Source organism: Lactuca sativa, chromosome 3 (genome assembly GCF_002870075.4).
Source record: "Lactuca sativa cultivar Salinas chromosome 3, Lsat_Salinas_v11, whole genome shotgun sequence".
NCBI lineage: Eukaryota > Viridiplantae > Streptophyta > Magnoliopsida > Asterales > Asteraceae > Lactuca > Lactuca sativa.
Window position 1 is genome coordinate 42921472 of NC_056625.2, and position 19346 is coordinate 42940817.

A 19346-nucleotide genomic window follows, 5' to 3' on the forward strand; every position below is an offset into this window, starting at 1 on the left:
CAAACCATCCAATAAAACTGTACTTTGATCCTGATTTCGAGCATTGCCAAAAGCTCCTATATGGGGTTAATTCTATCCACGATGTGAGGACCATTGTTGGCCTTCCACAATAACAAAACACCATCTTCAATTAGATTTTTTGGAGCTTGTTTGCATATACTAGGGAGAGAGAAAGAGATTGAAGAAGCGTTTAAATGGGTGCTCATAGAGGTGGAAATTAATGGTACCTTGCCATGGAAAGTACATGGATCGTTTTATGAAATTCTGTCTAAAATAAATGTTAGGGACCAAATACGTAAATAATTCTAAACGGCAACATCGATTTATATAATTTGTTTGTGATATTTTCTCAAACGCGTTATGTTTGTATAGTAGTGGAGTCTTCATATTGGCGTTGGGACATTGTGAATGAAGTACAAGTTTTATCCTTACCATAAATGCGACTTAATTGTGATTAAAATATAGTCTTGAATGGTTGAAGACCATACATACATAAACTACAAGACTGGGTAAATGATCAAATGCTAAAAGCCTTTGGACATATATAAAAAGGAATCCAAAAAGTTGAATTATCGATCAAGTAATTTATCACAGCCGTAATTAGCATTTTATGACGTATACGCTTGCCCTAAAACCAACCAACGTTAAATAGGTATATACGACAGCTGTCATAAGTCATAACTGCATGCATGATGAATCTTGTTTGTCTTTTTTTCTTCCAAAAAACCACGTTATTAAGACAGTGAAACTGTTTTTGACCAACATAAAATTGTCATCAGTTTTCAGGAAATATATATATATATATATATATATATATATATATATATATATATATATATATATATATATATATATATATATAGAGAGAGAGAGAGAGAGAGAGAGATCTTAATTCTGTTGACATAAATTTGTTCCAAATAACTTACAATATATAGCAGTTAACTAAGCACACATGCATGGGATCTTTTTTATGCCCACAAACCCATACCATAATTAATTATTATATATGTTATTCTTTTTAACATGGCAACCATCCTTGCATGTAATTATTCATACTTGGCCCTGCTCCTGCTCCTGCCGTTAGTGAATCCGTTTGATACCTAAAATTCAATCACAACAAATCGATATGATCATCGGTTTGAACACCTATATATATATATATATATATATATATATATATATATATATATATATATATATATATATATATATATATATATATATATATATATATATATATATATATATATATATATATATATATATATATATATATATATATATATATATATATATATATATATATATATATATATATATATATATCAACTGAAAATTCTGCATGTTATCAAAAGGTAAGTTAATTACTACAACTACAACTTTTGTTGATTGAATAACCTTTCAATTTACTTGTTAATTATTAAATTGGCTATAGGTTGTACTCATTGTTTTTTTTTTTTGTTATTATTAATAGAAGTACCATTAATTAAGTTACATTTTAATAACAAATTTTCAGTTAATGGATTATTTTTTGAACAGATTAAAAAGTTGGTTACCCATTTCCGATTTGTAAAGTGGGCCCGCAGTCGAGGGGATGAAAGAATGCTTCATCGTTTTGGTGTTGAGGTTGAGGTTGTCTTTCATAACAGACTTCCTGTTGGGCATGTGGATACCAATGGAGTGAGTTTACTTGATTTCCTTCAATCAGCTGCAAAACATTAAAATTAAGATTAATACAAAAATTATTGCATAACATATTACATGAAATTACTTAACATAATTATAATATATACCCTTTGCTTCAAGGTCCTGTTTGCTTCATTTAACGCATGCTCCTACATATATAATGAACAAGTACTATATATATCAGAAAAAAGAAAATTGGAATTATTTTTATATAAATTTTTGAGATTGTTCTATAATTTATTACCTTCTTTTGAAGATCTGAAAGTGTGTCCAACATGAGCTGTGTCTGTGCCATACATATATATGTATAAAGTAATTATTTAATTTAATTTGACATTGATATATGATATTATATAATTTAAATTAATTTGTTGAAATATATATATAAAAATAAAATACCCGGGCTGATCGGATATGCTTGAGTGATGTATCGAGCTGTTTTTCTAGCGATTCAAGCTCCTTGCAGTTTAAAGGCCCAAGATCTTCACCCAGAAGATTCCTATACGTACGTTCATAACAACCATATTAATTAAATAACATTTATTAAAAAAAAAAAAAGAGAGAAAACTTGTACAAAATAAGTAAATATATTGGGTCTTTTATTGTTTACCTTTGGGAACGTTGTAGGGCTTCATACCGTGTCTTAAGTTTTAAATACTCCTGTTGACTACTTAGCTCCTACATCCATGAGAAACGAAGTCGTATTATGTATATATGCATGTCTCTTATATTGTTATTATTTATTAATAATATATAAATGGAAGTTTTAAGCTGAAAGTTGAAACCCTAATTGTTAGAGAAACTAATTTTTAATTTGATTTGGCCGGAATTTCCTCCTTTTTTTAATCTATTAATAATTAATATTGTACGCGAGGTGGATAAAACGCGTCAACTCGGGTTAATTTAGGTAAATTGTTGATTGAAAAATAAGAACCATAAATAAGTAAATGAATTAAGGAAAATATACGAAATGTCATGGGTTAGTTATATATATATCATTTTTTTTCTCCAGAATTACGATAGTTTATGATTTTCATGTTACGATTTGTTAGCTTAGATATATTTCTGTTTCTTTTTTGTAATTCAAGAAAATCCTTCAACAAAAAATATGAAAGATTGCTTACGTACGATTTGAAATTAAGGTTTAAAAACTTACATTACATATATATGTAAACTAAGCCTATATCTATATTTCTTATAAACAAATATATAGTATATTTTTTAAAAGATTTATTTCGAAATTTGCTTCCTGTTTATACGAGATATTAGTTTTAGAAAATTTTCTTACAAGTGTACGAATTTGTCGGAATGAGAAATAATTTCCATAAATAACTCCCTACTTCTTTCATCAATACAATTTCACCTCCTTTTGTATATATACACATATCTTCATGCTGAACTGTTTCTACGAGAACTCAAAATCATCTTCTTTCCAGCTTTTTCAGATACCAAAGGTTAGCTTCACTTCATAATGGTTTTTCAACTCCAGATTACATGATATGTTTACGTTTCTTTTCTTCTTATTAACTTATTTTCACCAAAAAAATATAGAAACACGACATTTTATCATCCCTACAGCCTTTAATTCCTGTTCAATGTTGTTAACATGTTCATCTTACAATATTGTTTATTAGGTTTTATGTTTTACTAAAAAGAAGTGTTTTTTTTTTTTTTTTTTTTTTTTTTTTTTTTTATATATATAAGAAAACACACAGAGAGAGATAAAGTTTATGTTTTACTGATTAGATACAGAAAAATAAAAACTTTATATTATACTAACACTCTACCAATTTAATCCAGAATATATACTAGTTCTTATACAAGTTGTGAACATATGGAGGAATTTTCTTCTTCAAACTACAGCAGCAATTTGTCTCATACGATGATAAATAATTATGATTATTCACAAAAATACAAAGGGGTGGTCCCACAACAGAATGGAAACTGGGGTGCTCAAATATACGCAAATAATCGACGAATATGGCTTGGAACATTCAAATCTGAAATAGATGCAGCAATGGCTTACGACAGGGCATCTCTCAAGCTTAGAAGTGCAGACGCCCCAAGAAACTTTCCATGGACGAAAATAACCCTCCAAGAGGCAAAGTTCCAAACTCATTACACCATGGAAATAATTTTAGCTATGATCAAAGATGGAACGTATCAATCTAAGTTTGATGATTTTTGGAAAATAGAGAAGGAGAATGAGCAGAATAATAATGTTCTATCTCCTGATCAAAAGGGTAATTTCGGGTTTTCATGTAGGGTTCTCTTTCAAAAGGAGTTGACTCCAAGTGATGTGGGTAAGCTTAACAGATTGGTTATACCTAAGAAGTATGCTATTCGTTATTTTCCTCACGTGCCTGATAATGAGTCAGAAGGAGGTGGTGGTGTTCATGTTAATGATGAGGTGAATCTTTCTTTTTATGATGTTCAGAAAAGATTGTGGAAATTTCGTTATTGTTATTGGAAGAGTAGTCAAAGTTTTGTGTTCACTAGAGGGTGGAATCAGTTTGTGAAAGAGAAGAAGCTAATGGCCAAGGACAGGATTGTCTTTTATTATCATGAGAATCTTCAAGTATCGAATATGGGGTTCTGGGTTATCGACACGTGTTGGTCTAGTAGCAATATTGGAGTAGGTCTGAAGCTTGGTGTGGGGGCACAGGAAAATGGCGAATTAAGAAGGGAAACAGAAGAAAGTTTTCAGGATCAAAAGATGGATGATGAAATTATAGAAAAAAGCAGCGTAAAGACCAAAGGATTGAAGCTTTTTGGTGTCCTCATAACTGAATGACAACTTTTTTATTTATCTATAATGTTTATATGAATCTTTAGTTTAAATAAAAGTTTCTTTTTCTTTGTTATGGTTTACCCATTGAACTTAGATGTATTCTATATTTGATAACCTTTATATATAGTTCGGCTTCTGACATTAATTAGGTTAGGTATTCGTCCACTAAAACTTGTGTCAGCTAAAAAAATCTAACCTTTATAAAGACAAGTCTACAATACATAAACTTATTGAAATGAAAGCTGAAAGTAGGATAGAAAGAAACGCATGATTGTTTATACTATAGAAAAGAGAATACTCACTAGTGCTTCCCTTGCAGAGACATTTGACTCTGGTGCTCCATAGTTGCATTTTTGATACCTCTCCAGTGTTTTCAGCATGCTGCTAGAAGAATAATTGTAATTAATTACACGTTACAAATACTAAAATCAAGTTCAAATTGTGTATGATAAATGTACAAATGAATGACATTCAGTTGATTAGTAGCATAATTAAGTATGTGTGTTAAGGTACTTGAGAAAGTGAGGACTATGTTTAACACAAACTCTCAGACTTTCATTACTTAACCTTTCATCTTTCTCTCTTACGTGTGATAAAAGGACCATGTAAAGGTGTTTACATAATTACATGTCCTGAAAGAAGAGAATATATATATCCTTTCAAGCTTTTCCCCTAAAGTCGCCATTGATTGAGCCAATTGAACTTTTGAGGGTCAAAACCAACTGCAGCCTATGGTGTTTTTTAGTAAGATCGGAGAAACAATCCAGGAAGGAGTGAATCCTGCGCATTTCGTTGGAATCACTACTGGTTGGATTCAAACTTGTTACCTCTAAAATTCAATGAGAAAATCCTAGCTACTGCTGCAAGATCAGCGACCATTTGCATTTATTTTCTCTAAAACAGAAGTTATGCACACAAAGAGGCAACAAATAATTAAGCATGAATCGGTAATCTGCTTGCTGGATTTCATAGTATTAGTGTTGCTGAAAGAAGTCGTCTACCAGCTTCGATCCATAAATTTCTGTAGATCAGAAGTTTTTGTAATTCTTCTGCTAATAGAAAACTGAATATACAAAATCAAAGTTACAATGAAAACTCCCTGGAAGACCTATGAGGTGAAACTGAAAAAAAGGAAGAGAAAAAGAAAAAGAATCAACTGTGACCAAAGAAACCCTAGAGATGGAAACATATCTGATATGAGAGAATTCCTCAACTATGAGATGTTAGATCTCAGGAAGTAACTACATAATTAGATGAGGTTGAAAGATTTAGAACACATGAGAATTTGAATTGAATATATATAACAAATTAAGGCGAAGCAAAAGGAAACATAACGAAAGGAGGAGAGAGAAAATATTCTGCCATGAAATGAAAACTCATGACAAATTCTTTTTGAAGTTTTGTACAATTTTCATGAACAAAAAAATCAAATTACTCTCACTTCTGAAAAAAATTGAGTCGTAGAGGAAGCTAGAAAAGGTTAAAGAACTAGTGATCGAAACAAAAGAACAGAAATGGCGATGCATTTATATAGAAATGGTGAGAGAGAGAGAGAGAGTAAGAAAAGAGAAATCTTCTTTTCATGGCTTTCCACTCGCAGATCTATCAAAAAAACAAGCTACAAGTTCCATAAACGCCGAGACATTCACGAAAACTGCAAACTTGTTACACGAAAAACAAATTCGCTTTTTCATAGCACTTGAGATCGATCCATTCCCGTCCGAGCTGCTTGCTTAGATCTAAAGCAGATTCGAATAGAAGATACAAAAAATGTGATTCCGTTTCCGTACTCCATTCGATACATAAAAGAATCAGTACATATATCCATATATATGTTATACCTTGAGCTGCTACAAAACTCATAGAGCTTTCCCCTGTTGGAGAAGATGATCAAAGCAACCTCAGCATCACAGAGAACGGAAAGCTCGTAAGCCTTTTTCAACAGTCCATTTCTGCGCTTTGCGAAGGTGACTTGCCTGTTGATTTTGTTCTCTATCCTCTTCAATTCCACCCTCCCTCTCCCCATTCTCACAATCACTGAATCTATCACCAAAAAAACACAAAGATTCAGAGGTGACACAATCTCTCTCTCTTTCGTTTCTAGCTTCTCTCTTACCTGGTATCACTCCTTATACACGCTTTCTTTTACACATACACTTATCAACTTTTAATTTAATGGAAACCAGTGCGTTATTTACTATTTATCGTACACAACTGCAATCTAAACATTCTTAATCATTATATCTGATTTTAGTATAACTTTTTTTTATATAAATTTTGATTTTATAATGTGTTACTAGTTTCAACATATATATCTATATTGCATTTTATTTTAAAAAAAAAAAGTATAAGACAATAATATCATCGAAAGTTATAAATACTAATTTGAAAATGAAACTTTTACACAAATAAATCATCATATATAACACTTTTTGGTCATGGTTGAGAGGTACGACGAGATAATTATGGTACAACTATATGGACTTGTATGGTTGAGAAACGTTATTTTTAGAAAATAATAATTACTTGTTGATAAATGAAGCGAAATCACTTAAATTGTGGATGTAATGTTTTGCAACATTGCTTTGTGGAATTTGGCCAAGGATTTTTGAGATTTCCCATTACATTATCTTTTAAGGGCTTGACATAGTTATATTTACATATAGAATCCTTCATTCGAACATCAATTGCAGCCCACGTATGAAATAGCAATTCCATTAATTTTATCATTATGTTTCCACTTTTATGGCAAATTTATGATTATACTTGCTCAAATAAATAAAAATATTAACATAAGTTATGTAGAACAAATGACTAACAATAACAAGAATACCTAAGGCCGTGTTTGGTGAGGCGAATTCAATCATATGTGTTTGGTTGTTGGATAAAAGATTGATGGATTTTATGTAGGAGTAATTTAAATTATTTTATGTTTTATTATTAAAATGATAAGTTATCTTTGGAATTTGTGGATTTTTTTAATGACATGTATTATGAAAAAACAAACCAAACTAGTAAGACACTAGACAGAAGAGGAACAAAAGTTTAAAAAAAAAAAGCAAAACAACATCAAAGCTATACAACATAAACCAATTTACATTGTAGTGCATTTTCACACAATACCAAACCCAATTAAAAGTATTAATCACAATGTCATCCGTTGTCTTCAAATGAGCAATTCAAAACTTATTGAGAACCACGAAATTACAAATCCACCACAACATATTACATAAGAAAGAGTCGACTTCAACAAAACTAACTTATTTCCCCCACTCATACTTTTTTGATTTGTTGATTGATTAATATAAATAGGTTAGCAAAAAGTTAGCAGAAAATAATTACAAAGGAATAGTTAAAATAGGATAATTACAAAGGAATAGTTAAAATAGGGTTTAAAAGTCATGACAACTAACACTAACTTTTTTATTTCTGTACACATACCAATTATAAGAATAAGCAATCAAACTATCGGTCAACATATTCCATCTACCACATCCTCCCAATTCAAACGACAATCGAACTACAATCTAGACCATGAGCAAAACCAACCTCATATCAAGCAAGCACAATCACACTCAAAGAAGACATGGTCCATCTAATCATCACTCGAACCATAAAAATAACAAAGGTAAGAAGCAACTATAATACATCTACGGACCATAATACACACACGAGGAATAGGATTCTTAAGAAGTCGGCAAATAAAAATAATTTATCTTCAATGGCACCTACTTCATTATGTAACTGTTAGATTAGGTGTCTAAGAAAATAACTAAATTAATGTATTCTTGAATTATTAACAAAGTCCTTTTGGGTTGCCCTCAAACCAATTAATGGACTGGAATGATATTTGGAGAAAAAGACTGATTTATTAATTGATTATATTATTAATAAATTAATTAGAAATCAAAATAAATAATTTATTAATATATTATGAGAATAATATATTAATTAGAAATTATATTGTTTAATTAATAGTTACTCATAAATTAATTTGAATTAATTTTGAGATTAGTTGGATTAATTAATGGAAGGACTAAAGGTGATAATTTTCAAAAGTTAAAGATTGACAAATTCCAGAACCTCCCTTGAAGGGGGGGGGGGGGGGGGGGGGGGTTGAAATTCTAGATGGTTATAGGGTTTCTAGAGGTATCCTTGGACTTTAAGGAAGCTTGGAATGCATTAAAGAGCAAGAAAAAGGATGATATCTTATATAAGGAAACATGCTTTATCCTTAGCCTTCTTATCACCTATATAAACCCCTTGGATTATGAATTTCGAAATTCACCTCATTCCAAAGAGAATTTCAAAATTTCCCTTCCTTCTCCTCTCTCCTCTTTAGCCTCCAGTTTGTTAGGGTTTGGGTGTGAGTCATTAGAGGCACGAGATTTCTGGTGCTTGCTTTTTGAAGACCAATAAGGAAAGATTACTAGTTTATTTGCAATAATAAACTAATGTATGTATTTTTCTAATATCCCTTTAGTGATTTCGAAAATAGCATTGTACTTTAGGGTTCTTGATATTCAATAGTTGTTTGCAAATCATAGTGAGAGCATAGATCCTTTAGGATGCATTTGAACTTAGGGTTTATGTTTTTCTGCCAAAATAAAATTTTATAACATATAAAACCCATCAGTGGTATCATATCCATTTTTCTCATTGACCTTGCACAAGTTGAATACATCAAAATTATGGTTTATAAAAACTAAACCCTAAGGAGGTATTTTCGAAAATTCCATAGGGTTCTTGAAAACCTAGCCTCCACCCTAGTATTTTTGAAATTTGCAAGGGTTTTAGAAACACTAGCCCCCTTGCCTAATTTTCAAAATTTAAGGATCCTTTCTAGGGTTTGTCCTGTTTCCTTATTTGTTATTTTAAGAGTCTTAAAATTTGAACAATTAAAACATAGTAAACCCTAGCCCTTTTCGAAAAATAAAAGGCTTAAGACAAGGACTAAATTGAATTATTTTTATTAATTGTTCAATTGTAAATAATTATTTGATCCATATTGATTTAATTAAATTAATCAATTTTTTAATTAAAAGATAAAGATTAAATCAAAATTGGTTTATTTTTAAATTAAATTAATTTTATATTAATTTCAAAAATTTATACTTAAACCTAGTATTTTAGAAAAGTTTTAAAATACACCTTATACTATATATAATTAAAAGATTAATACAATATATGTATAAAAAAAAGTCAGTCAAATTGCTAGTACGCTTCATTCACGAAACCATGCTATAAATAGGGTATAAGGAAGCGGCCTATAAATGATCATTGCATGGGTGTCCACTCCCACCCACCGCTCTCCTATGTGGTGGAGGATTGTTAGCCGAACGGATTTGATATGACATAATCTCATTAATAAGCATAATGATATAAAGTAACTAAACCATATTTAAAATCTTACTCTTAGTTACTTTAGGAAAAATGTGAAAAGTATGCTAATCCATGGAAACACACATCATGCTTTATATGTTGTTCGTGGAGCGTGTGTGGTTAACCGACACACTAATAGGGACTATAAAGAGATATGATGAACATTTTGAAAATTATCATTATTAACGGATCGTGTGTGGTTTACCGGCACATCAATGTGAGATGATAAATGACATCAAGGCTGTCAAGTGGGTTTACATGGTTATTTACATGTCGTTTGTGATACTCGACATCACAGTCACAAAAGTGAGAGCATAATCAGATATTAAACATGCGATCGATAAGAATAAATGAATATCAAAAGATCTAGGTGTTTCATAAGATTGGAATTGGTAAAACCCTTACCTACCTAAAATAGATTCAAATTTGATTACGATATCCCTCTTCAAAGTTCAAATCGAAAATATGGATCCTAGCCTTAATTTAAATTTATGAGTTAATAATTAAACATTAAAATCAACTAACTTGAATTCTCCTTTTCTTTTATTTTTAAAATATCTTATAGAAATGGTCTTCTTCTTTCTTAAGGAAATAAGTTTCCTAATTCTTCTAGAGATGATCTTCCAATTCAAGTCAAGGTGAAATTGTTTTACATTCCTTTGGAAATGATGGAACTAAAGATCAACTTTCTTCCACCTCTTCCTCTTGTGACTCTTCCAACGTCACATTTTCCTCAAGTTGAAAGATACGAGACTACTCAGTCCTTATTGGCATATAAACATCAAGATGAAAACCTTATGTGTATGCATGTTCTGAAAAGAAATTGTATAATAACAAGTTGGATAAAATGGGTGTCGTTTTCCTAATAAAGCGAGCCATTGATTTGTTTTTTCTTTCTCTTCCAAAGTCATATGATCAGTTCATTTGAGAACTTTTATATGAGAAATATCGACGTGACCTTAATTGATCTGACCCAAATGTTGATTATTGTTGAAGCCGAAATGCTTAAGAACACATCTAAACCAGAGATGCTTATTGGGTCTAATTTCAAGGTTTTTATGGACATTGACAATGGTGACAATGGTGGTACAGAAAAAGATTTCTCTTCCCAATGGAAAGGGGTCATCCAAGATTAAATCGTTCGATTGTATGGTAAAGAGAAAAGGGTAGTTCTTGGATCGTTCCATGTGTTGACCCCAAAGAGTCCATTTGTTTTTAATACCAATAGAAGGGACATTGGAAACAAAGTTGTCCAAAATACCGGAAAGATCTTAAATATAGTAGAGTCAAGTGATGTGACTTTACTTTAGGTCAATCCATTACCTGAATCCATTGTCTTATGGGTTCCTATTCACAGACTCTTAATACATGATGTGATGATAAGATTTCGATAGTCTTAAAGGAGTTAAGAGAAAGAAAGAAGGTTGAGCAAGGTGAGCTAAATCTGATCATAAGAAATGAACTTTGGTCACATGGTTCAGTGATTAGAATTTGGAGCTACTACTAAGGAGTTAGGATAATTTAATAGATTACTATCACTTTTAGGAGATGTCTAAAAACATAGCTTTTCATTTTATGCATTGTAAGGACAAATTCCAATTTTTCGTTTATTTTCAATTAAAGTGAAATTTTGGTTTATCTAGTTACCTTATTTTATATTTCCTTGCTAAAGCATTTATGAAAGTGTTGGTTACGTTTCTAATATTAGCAATATTAATCGTGGATTTAATTTTTATAATATCACTTGTGGTATTGCCATAATTGACCAAGTGAAAAGAAATCTCATCATTGTAACGCCCGCATATTCAGGCTAGTCAATTTAGAGATAATAAACATCAGAAATGACTTTTTGATAGGAGATTATTTAGAATAAATAATCTTAACTAAGTTATAGTATATTGCACAAGGGTTTCGTACATATAAAAAATGTTGAAATCCGAGTTATAACGAAGAAGTTATGACCTGTCGAAGTTTCGCAACAAAACCAACACGACGTTGTGTGACATAAAAAGCTAGTTTGCGATAAAATAATTTTACTCTTAGCGATCTAAACGAAAGTCGTACTATACGTTAAACCAAGAGCACTCATAAAAAGAGCGTCCAAATCTGACTTCGTATATGGATGTTATGATTTTTCTAAGATTTAGCATAACAATGCACAATCCGGAATTCGAATTTTAGGTTGACCGATTTTTAGCCGACACAATCTAAACGAGAAATAAAGATCTTATTAATAAGAACTCAACAATATAAATACAGACGAAAACGGACGTTGGATGACAAAGTTATGAATTTTTAACGGACATTACCTATCTAGGCCTGTTAAAATATAACTTTAAAAATAAAGTCAAAATTAGCCGACGGAGTCTAAACAAAATTTGTAGAGTACATCGATAACTACGCGCATATATAAAGAACATCAAAAACGGAGCTCATATGCGAAAGTTACGGAATTTAGAAGTTGGGAATAAGCTGTTGCGAGGAGGGTGACATGGCCAAATCTCGGCCTTTGCTTGCTCCCCACGGACTTTGCTTTGGATCGCAACACGTGCCCACTCATACGTGCAATGTAGCCCTAGTACGTGCAGCGTACCTCCAAGGAACGCCCAACGTACCAAGGATCAACATCCTATAAATAGCATGCGAAGTTCGCCACTTTTCCTCACACCTTAACCTTTCTCTCTCTCTATAACTTCTCTCTAAGCCTCTCCCAACCCTTAGTACTTCCAAGTGCTAAGAAGCGAGTCCAGGAGCGCCAGAAGGCTCCGAGAAGAAGAGATTTTCGGCTAGGAAGTTCTGCCCCCGCAGAGCCCGGTTCATAGCCAAACCTCCTAGAAAGTGAGTTATGTTTACCCTACTTTAAATATAGCTTATGTTTAACTTCAATACCGTTATTATGAACTCATAAAAAATATATATTATAAAATATAATATACAAAGTGTTATTGTAATATATTTTAACTAATCGTTGTACGGGGAATCTGGTTTGAAGGGCCGCATAGGGTTGTTGGATTTTAGAAGTGCTATAATGCCAAAATGGTCCTGCCCTCCAATGTTTCATGTCTGGCCCTTGTCCATACATAGTGGTTAAGAAGTATTGTTTAAAACTTATAAAACAATATCACTCGTAAATAGTCGCTATAAATATTAGACTAAAATATAAGCGATAATGATACTAGGTTTCGCTGAAGGAAAATAGAATTGTTAGAAGCGAAGCGCTACCCAAGTTTGGAATCACCACTTTAATAAGTGAGTGAATAGTTACTTTCATATTACACATAGATATGAAATATTTAATATAAATTACGTGCTATGTGTGCACATTATCTGTGTTCTTGATATCTATGTTGGATGAACAAAATATACATGTTTTATTTGATTTAAACTGTATATGTATTTTGTACTTATAATTATGATGGGTAAAGATGGGTAGATGAAATATGATATAGATGATGAGAGGTGAGATATGATGAGAAGCCTTGACCTTAACGATGAGAAGCCTTGACTAAAGCGATGGCCCAATCATTTAGTAGAGTATAAATGACAACCACAAACTATTCTGGACAATCCAGTAGAACACTAGTAGGCTCGTAACCTATACGTGTTATCAATGATATGTTCATCAGATGTACTCTAAAAACCCATTGACATGAATTATGGGTGGACTCCCTAAAATAATATTGTCAATAAAAGAGATAAACCTTGACAGCTATGGAATTAGTGCCTAACAAATAACATAGACAACTATGGACTTAATGCCTGTTATACAAACCTTGGCAACGATGGACTTCGTGCCTATTCCTTAGGATAATCCTTAGGAATGATTGAGTGAATGATAGATGATTCTTAGGGTAGATCCTTAAGAAATAAAGAAGATAATGGAGATGGGTAATTGGGATAATTGTTTGATGATGAAACATAATAACTTTATTATTGTGGGTTGAAAACCCTATGTACTTACCAGGTTTCCCATCCTGACCCACTTAGTTTATTTGTATCACAATCACCAACTAGACAGATACCTGGTGTTGTACAAGTCGCATTGTATAGTATATAAGAATCTTGTTCACTGGAAAATTATGAGTAATTCATTGATCACATGTTTATGTAAGTCAAGTGATAGACTAATGGATCTAGTACATGTTGATATGAACTCTTCAAAATCCACCTCAAAGGACGATAACTCTATTCGTCATAATTTACTGATGTTTAAGTAAATATGGTTGTGTTTATAAGATTAAGCATTGTTATGATACTTTGAAAAGATTCAAAGAGTAGCATAATGAATAAGAATAATCTATAAGGCAAAAAGATCAAAGTTTCTCTAATTGTCATGGATTTCCATTTCCTTGGATCCATGGGTTCAAATACACCATGGAGCATCCATGGAGCATCATATGGGTTTTAGCCCAACTTGATAATCTATGGAGCATTAGCCCACTATACAAGTATGGATGATTTACACAATCAACCCATATATTTAATTAGTCTTCTTTTGATCACTTAATTAATTCTAGATTAATTCTTGATCAATACTAATTAAATAATCTTATTAATATATTATAACTTATAATATATTAACAAACCTTAAGTGTTATTTCTCTCATTATAGTCACTCCAAATGCATGATGCCATGCAACCCAAATGGACCATGTCGGGTCGGGTCAAGTCTTACCAATTATAGTTATGGACTTAGACATTAATCCAACAGTAGATACCCTTGCCCGTTTGGTATTGGAATCTTAGATCTTGTAACCTCAAGAGGATAGTAGTGGGGTGGTAAGGTTACGAGATGGTTTGGAAATCTATTGATTATGTAGTTGGCAGAGCATAGTTGAATCCAAGTGGGAGATAAAAGTTTATACTGAGGGTTGCACAAGGAAAGAGGATTCAATTCATCTTGCAGAATATGTGATGCATCTATAGTGGCGTGTGGCGGATATGTGATTAGGTTCAGGTTGAGGGTTGTGTTAAAGCCTCTCTGCACATTCTTATCTGATAAAGTCTTTGGGGTTCGAAGAAATATCCGAACAACCGATTGGGGTGTAGTCGAATGAGGTTTTGACTCATGATTGGTTATGGTTTGGTATAGTAGATGGAGGGAAAGACCATCGACTGGGACCATGGTTGTTATGGAAGTCTTGTAAGACTACGAGGTAGTTTTACCATACACAAGGTTGATAGGTTGTTGTGGAAGTGTTGTAAGTCTACGATGGAGTCGTAGCATTCACTAGGATGAGACAAACCATTGAAGGAGTGGTTATTGGACTGTAGGAGAATCACAACGCATGCATGGGCCAAGTCGGACCGTTATTGTTAGATGACCACTCCTTGTTGGGAATGAGGATTGTTGGATTTGTGATGGTGTTTTAGGCTTTTTGATCACTCCGGTGGATGAGACCCGTGGGCGAGGCCCTTTTGGGTATGTTAAAATGGGTGAGACCCATGGGCGAGGCCCATTTGGTTATGACAGTATGGGTGAAACGCATGGTCAAGGACCGGTTGGTTAGGTTAACTAACATGAGTAGACCATCCCGACATTCGAGGATATGCATATGATAATAAGTGATGGCCGTAAGCCTCCAGACCAATGATGGAGTGATGGCGAGATTAGGGTGAACTGTAAGCTTGAGCACCCTAACGGACTAGATAGTATCACGATTGATCGTGAAGCAGTAAGTGTGTGGATCCTAAGGATAAGACCCGATAGTAATTGGCTCAAATAAGGTGTTAGATCATGTTTAGAGTTGGGAGACTATGTGATCAGCAGATTGAATCTGTGCAGTATTAGGCTAGAGTAGCCTTTATCAGTTAGACTCTTGGGCGGATTCTTGTAGTTCGACCATGCGCAAGATTTTCAGTCTCAACGATCATTTAGGGTCTTTGTATCTTAGTATAGTTGAAGGTCAGCATGGATGCAGGAGACCTTGGATTGATCAAATATGTGAATTTTTGGTTAACAAGATGTGGGTTATAGATTGGTTTGGCATTTAGGAGTGAGACTCGCGTTGGGATTCACCCTTGCTTTCAAATGGAAGGTTTCAATAGCGATGAATGGTTAGGCATTCTATTTACCAGTTATCGGAAAGATAATTCAGGGTCAAAACGGTTTCGTTCGGTTCGGGTCGCGCAGTGGAGTCATATTGGTTGTGTTTCAGAATGGTCCTGTCTGTCTGGAAGTCAGATAGGGTTTTGGGTTTTTGAATTTCTAGCAGAGTAGTGATGGTTACTCTTCATGGATTAAAGATAGTGGATCGTGGATTCGTTCTTTGTCAGAGTAAGTGAATACTGATAAGAATTGGGATTTGATTGTAGTATTGGAAGGTGGTCATCTGTATAAATCGACTTCTCAGTCTGAATCGGGGTACTAGAAGAATTGTCCGATCTTCTGGTGTACTTGGAAAGTAGTAGGGAGTGATTTCGAGGACGATATCTAATTTAAGTGTGCGAGAGTTGTAACACCCTTTTTCCAGGATGGATCAGTTTGGGGGTTTAAGGAGTTAAAAGGGTTGTTTTTGTAGAAAATCGAGTGTCATGACGTGATCATTAAGTGGTCATGATGTGACAAGCAAAGAATGAGGAAGCGCATTGGAATCATTCTCACGACATGAGACATAAGATCTCACGACGTGAGACCAGCTGCAACCTAAGGCCATGATCTTTTAGGGTTTACTTTGTATTTAAACCCTTATAAACTAATTTTAGGGTTCAGTATCAGCCTCCAACCCCCCCCCCCCCCTCTCACCTCAAAAAAAATTCCTAGCCCTAATTCCTTGGTTGATTCTTGGCCTTTTGGAGCATTTTTGGATTGGAGAAGAAGAGAAGAAGGAGAAAAAGGTGTTCTTTTGGTGGAGATTGCAAGGAAGCATCATCATCATCATCTCATATTGTTTTTGGTCCCTTGTAAGTATCAAAGCTTCCACTGTTATTGTTGTATATGGCTAGATCTAAGTTTTGTCTCACTTTTCTCCTTGTTGAGCTAGTTTGAATGAAAATAAACCATAAAGTTGGAAACCTTATGGGTTATAAGGATCCTTAGAATGTCATGAGGTTCATATCTAGTGAATGGTTAGGTGTTGAATCCATGCATGAGAGTTCGGTGACCTTTTCTACATTTATTATCCAAATGAGATTTAGACATGTATTGAACATACATTTCCATAAATTATCGACTTTTAAGTAGATTTTTGAGTTATAAGTGTTGGGTTTTGAGCATTCTAACACTCCTATGGTGTTCCTGCAATCCTAGAAACCTTGGATCTATGTTCGACTAAGATACATGCAAAATTGATTTCCAAGGTTTATAATCCTATCTAGCATACATGGGGAACTTTTAAACATAAAGTAAGCTAGAACAACATACCTTGCAGTAGTTTGGATTCCTTGAAAACCTTGTGAGCCTAGCACCCCAAGTGTGATGCCTCAAATGTCTCACACAACACCAAATGCTTTTGGAATGACTTGAGAGAAATGTCACACACTTAGAAATCGGCTATGCCCTCTCACTCTTGCTTAAGTGTCGATTTTGGTCTACAACATGTCGCTTATATAGTGTTTCATAATTAGGGTTACACCAAGTAAACCCTAATTGACATGACTCTTCATTTCTTGGATCCATGGGTACAAGAACACCATGGAGCATCCTATGGGTTTTAGCCCAACTTGATAATCCATGAAACATTAGCCCACTATATAAGTATGGATGATTTACATAATCAACCCATATATTTAATTAGTCTCCTTTTGATCACTTAATTAATACCAAATTAATTCTTGATCAATACTAATTAAATACTATTATTAATATATTAGAACTTATAATATATTAATAAACCTTAAGTGTTATTTCTCTCATTTTGGTATATCCAAATGCATGATGTCATGCAACCCAAATGGACCATGCTAATCAGGTCAAGTACATCCCATAAATAGTTATGAACTTAGACACCTAATCCAACAATAAGACCTTCTAGTAAAGTTAGAGTGAAATTCATAATGGATTAAGGACTTAAATCTTCGGATATGGCTTCAGACTGTGCTCATGACATGAGACATAAGGTCTCACGACATGAGATTTTAAGACCCCATTTTTTGCTAAGCTTTCTAAGGCTCACGGCGTAAAAGAAGGATGTTCATGTCATGAGGTCAGCTCAGATGATATTTTTGTGACTGATTTGGCTGAGTTAGGTTGAGTCGAGTTGGAATCGGATGAGTGGACTCTCACAATGTGACCAAAGGCTGGTCACAACATGATACTTGATAGTTGGAATTATGGTTTGTTGACTTTAACTTTCGACCTGGGTTGACTTTTGGTGAAGATGGTTGGTTTAAGTGTGTAGACTAAGGTTGGACCTTGTATGTTGACATAGGAGTGTCGTAGCAGCGGTTGCGAGGCCTTGAGCTGTGGTTTAGCAGATTCATGAGTCTCTTCACTGTACTCGTAGGTCGAAGGCACCAATGTCGCCTCACTAGGATGTGTTATGTAGGATGCTAGCTGTCTTTTTGACACTTGCATTGTATGCTGGGTTGGGCCCATTGACATATATTTAGGGCTAGGCCCATTTTCATGAGTGGTGGGCCCATTATATGGTAGGCTAGGCCCATTGTACGATGAGTTAGGCTTACTTGTATGTTGGGTTGGGCTCATTGAGTAGGAAGAGATAGGCCCATTATTATTGGTTGGGCCCAATGTACGGGCTAGGCCTAGTGATATGTATTGTATGTGGTATTTTAGGGAACTCAATAAGCTTTGTGCTTACGATTTTATGTTTATGGTTTCAGGTATTTCTAGTACGAAAATGAAGGGTCCAACGTGACTGCATAGTGTTGGATTAGTGTCTAAGCTTGTAACTATATTTGGTATATACTTGAACCGATTGTGCATGGTCCTTTTGGGTTGCCTTCACCAAAGCAACATGATAGGATGATTTATGAGTAGAGAGGTTATTATGGTTTATTAATATATTATATGAATAATATATTAAAGGAGAAATCATATAGTTTATTTAATATTAGACAAGAATTAATAAAGAATTAATTCTGTGGCTAAAAGACATTGATTAAATAAAAGGGACTTAAACTGTCAAATGTGTGATAGTTGAATATTGGGCTGAGAAGGCTTGTGGACTAGGCATGGACGAAATTAGGGATGTGTCCATCCTAATTTTAGCCATAAGGGCCCTATTCCAAAAGCTTCCTTGGATTGCTTAAGGCCTAAGATGTCCATCCTAAGATGTCCAATTTTCGGCCACTTGAAACCCTAGGAGTCTTCATAGCCGAAATTGTGCCATTCACTCTCTCTGAATTAGCATCCTCTTGCTTGTGGTCTTTGTAAGCCATTAGAGGAGTGACACTTGTGACTCTACGCTCAAAGACAAGAAGATTCAAGCCATTGAAGAAGAGGTAATCATCTAGATCTGTTTTCATATGTTAATTTCGAAATATGCATGCTAGATCTAGGATTTATAAGTCTTGGATGAATTGCATG

At 33.6% G+C, this 19346-nt stretch overlaps 2 protein-coding genes across 3 annotated transcripts; one reads left to right on the forward strand and one right to left on the reverse strand.

Annotated features, from left to right (window-relative positions):
- Positions 1–884: 884 nt before the first annotated feature.
- Positions 885–6609, reverse strand: LOC111919360 (agamous-like MADS-box protein MADS4). 2 transcript variants are annotated; one of them, XM_023914952.2, is made up of 8 exons: positions 6319–6609; positions 4780–4858; positions 2297–2364; positions 2086–2185; positions 1931–1972; positions 1794–1835; positions 1557–1708; positions 885–1100 (listed from the first exon to the last, which is right to left on the reverse strand). In XM_023914952.2, exons 1-8 carry the CDS (start codon positions 6501–6503, stop codon positions 1019–1021), a joined length of 750 nt encoding a protein of 249 aa, XP_023770720.1. In that variant the 5' UTR covers positions 6504–6609; the 3' UTR covers positions 885–1018. The 2 variants fall into 2 exon arrangements, with proteins under 2 accessions (XP_023770720.1, XP_023770719.1); XM_023914951.2 differs by having other exon boundaries at positions 4780–4861.
- LOC111919359 (AP2/ERF and B3 domain-containing transcription factor At1g50680) lies at positions 3016–4480 on the forward strand. The gene has a single exon (XM_023914950.3). The coding sequence runs from the start codon at positions 3521–3523 to the stop codon at positions 4478–4480; it is 960 nt and encodes a 319-aa protein (XP_023770718.1). The 5' UTR covers positions 3016–3520.
- Positions 6610–19346: the final 12737 nt, after the last annotated feature.

Bases quoted from the DNA above. Each gene is read 5' to 3' on its own strand.
- LOC111919360 (XM_023914951.2), bottom strand. From the start codon at position 6,503: ATGGGGAGAGGGAGGGTGGAATTGAAGAGGATAGAGAACAAAATCAAC. The intron at 2,186-2,296 runs GTAAACAATAAA...ACGTACGTATAG, and splicing joins GCCCTACAACGTTCCCAAAG to GAATCTTCTGGGTGAAGATC. The intron at 1,973-2,085 runs GTATTTTATTTT...TGTATGGCACAG, and splicing joins AGCATATCCGATCAGCCCGG to ACACAGCTCATGTTGGACAC.
- LOC111919359 (XM_023914950.3), top strand. From the start codon at position 3,521: ATGGAGGAATTTTCTTCTTCAAACTACAGCAGCAATTTGTCTCATACG.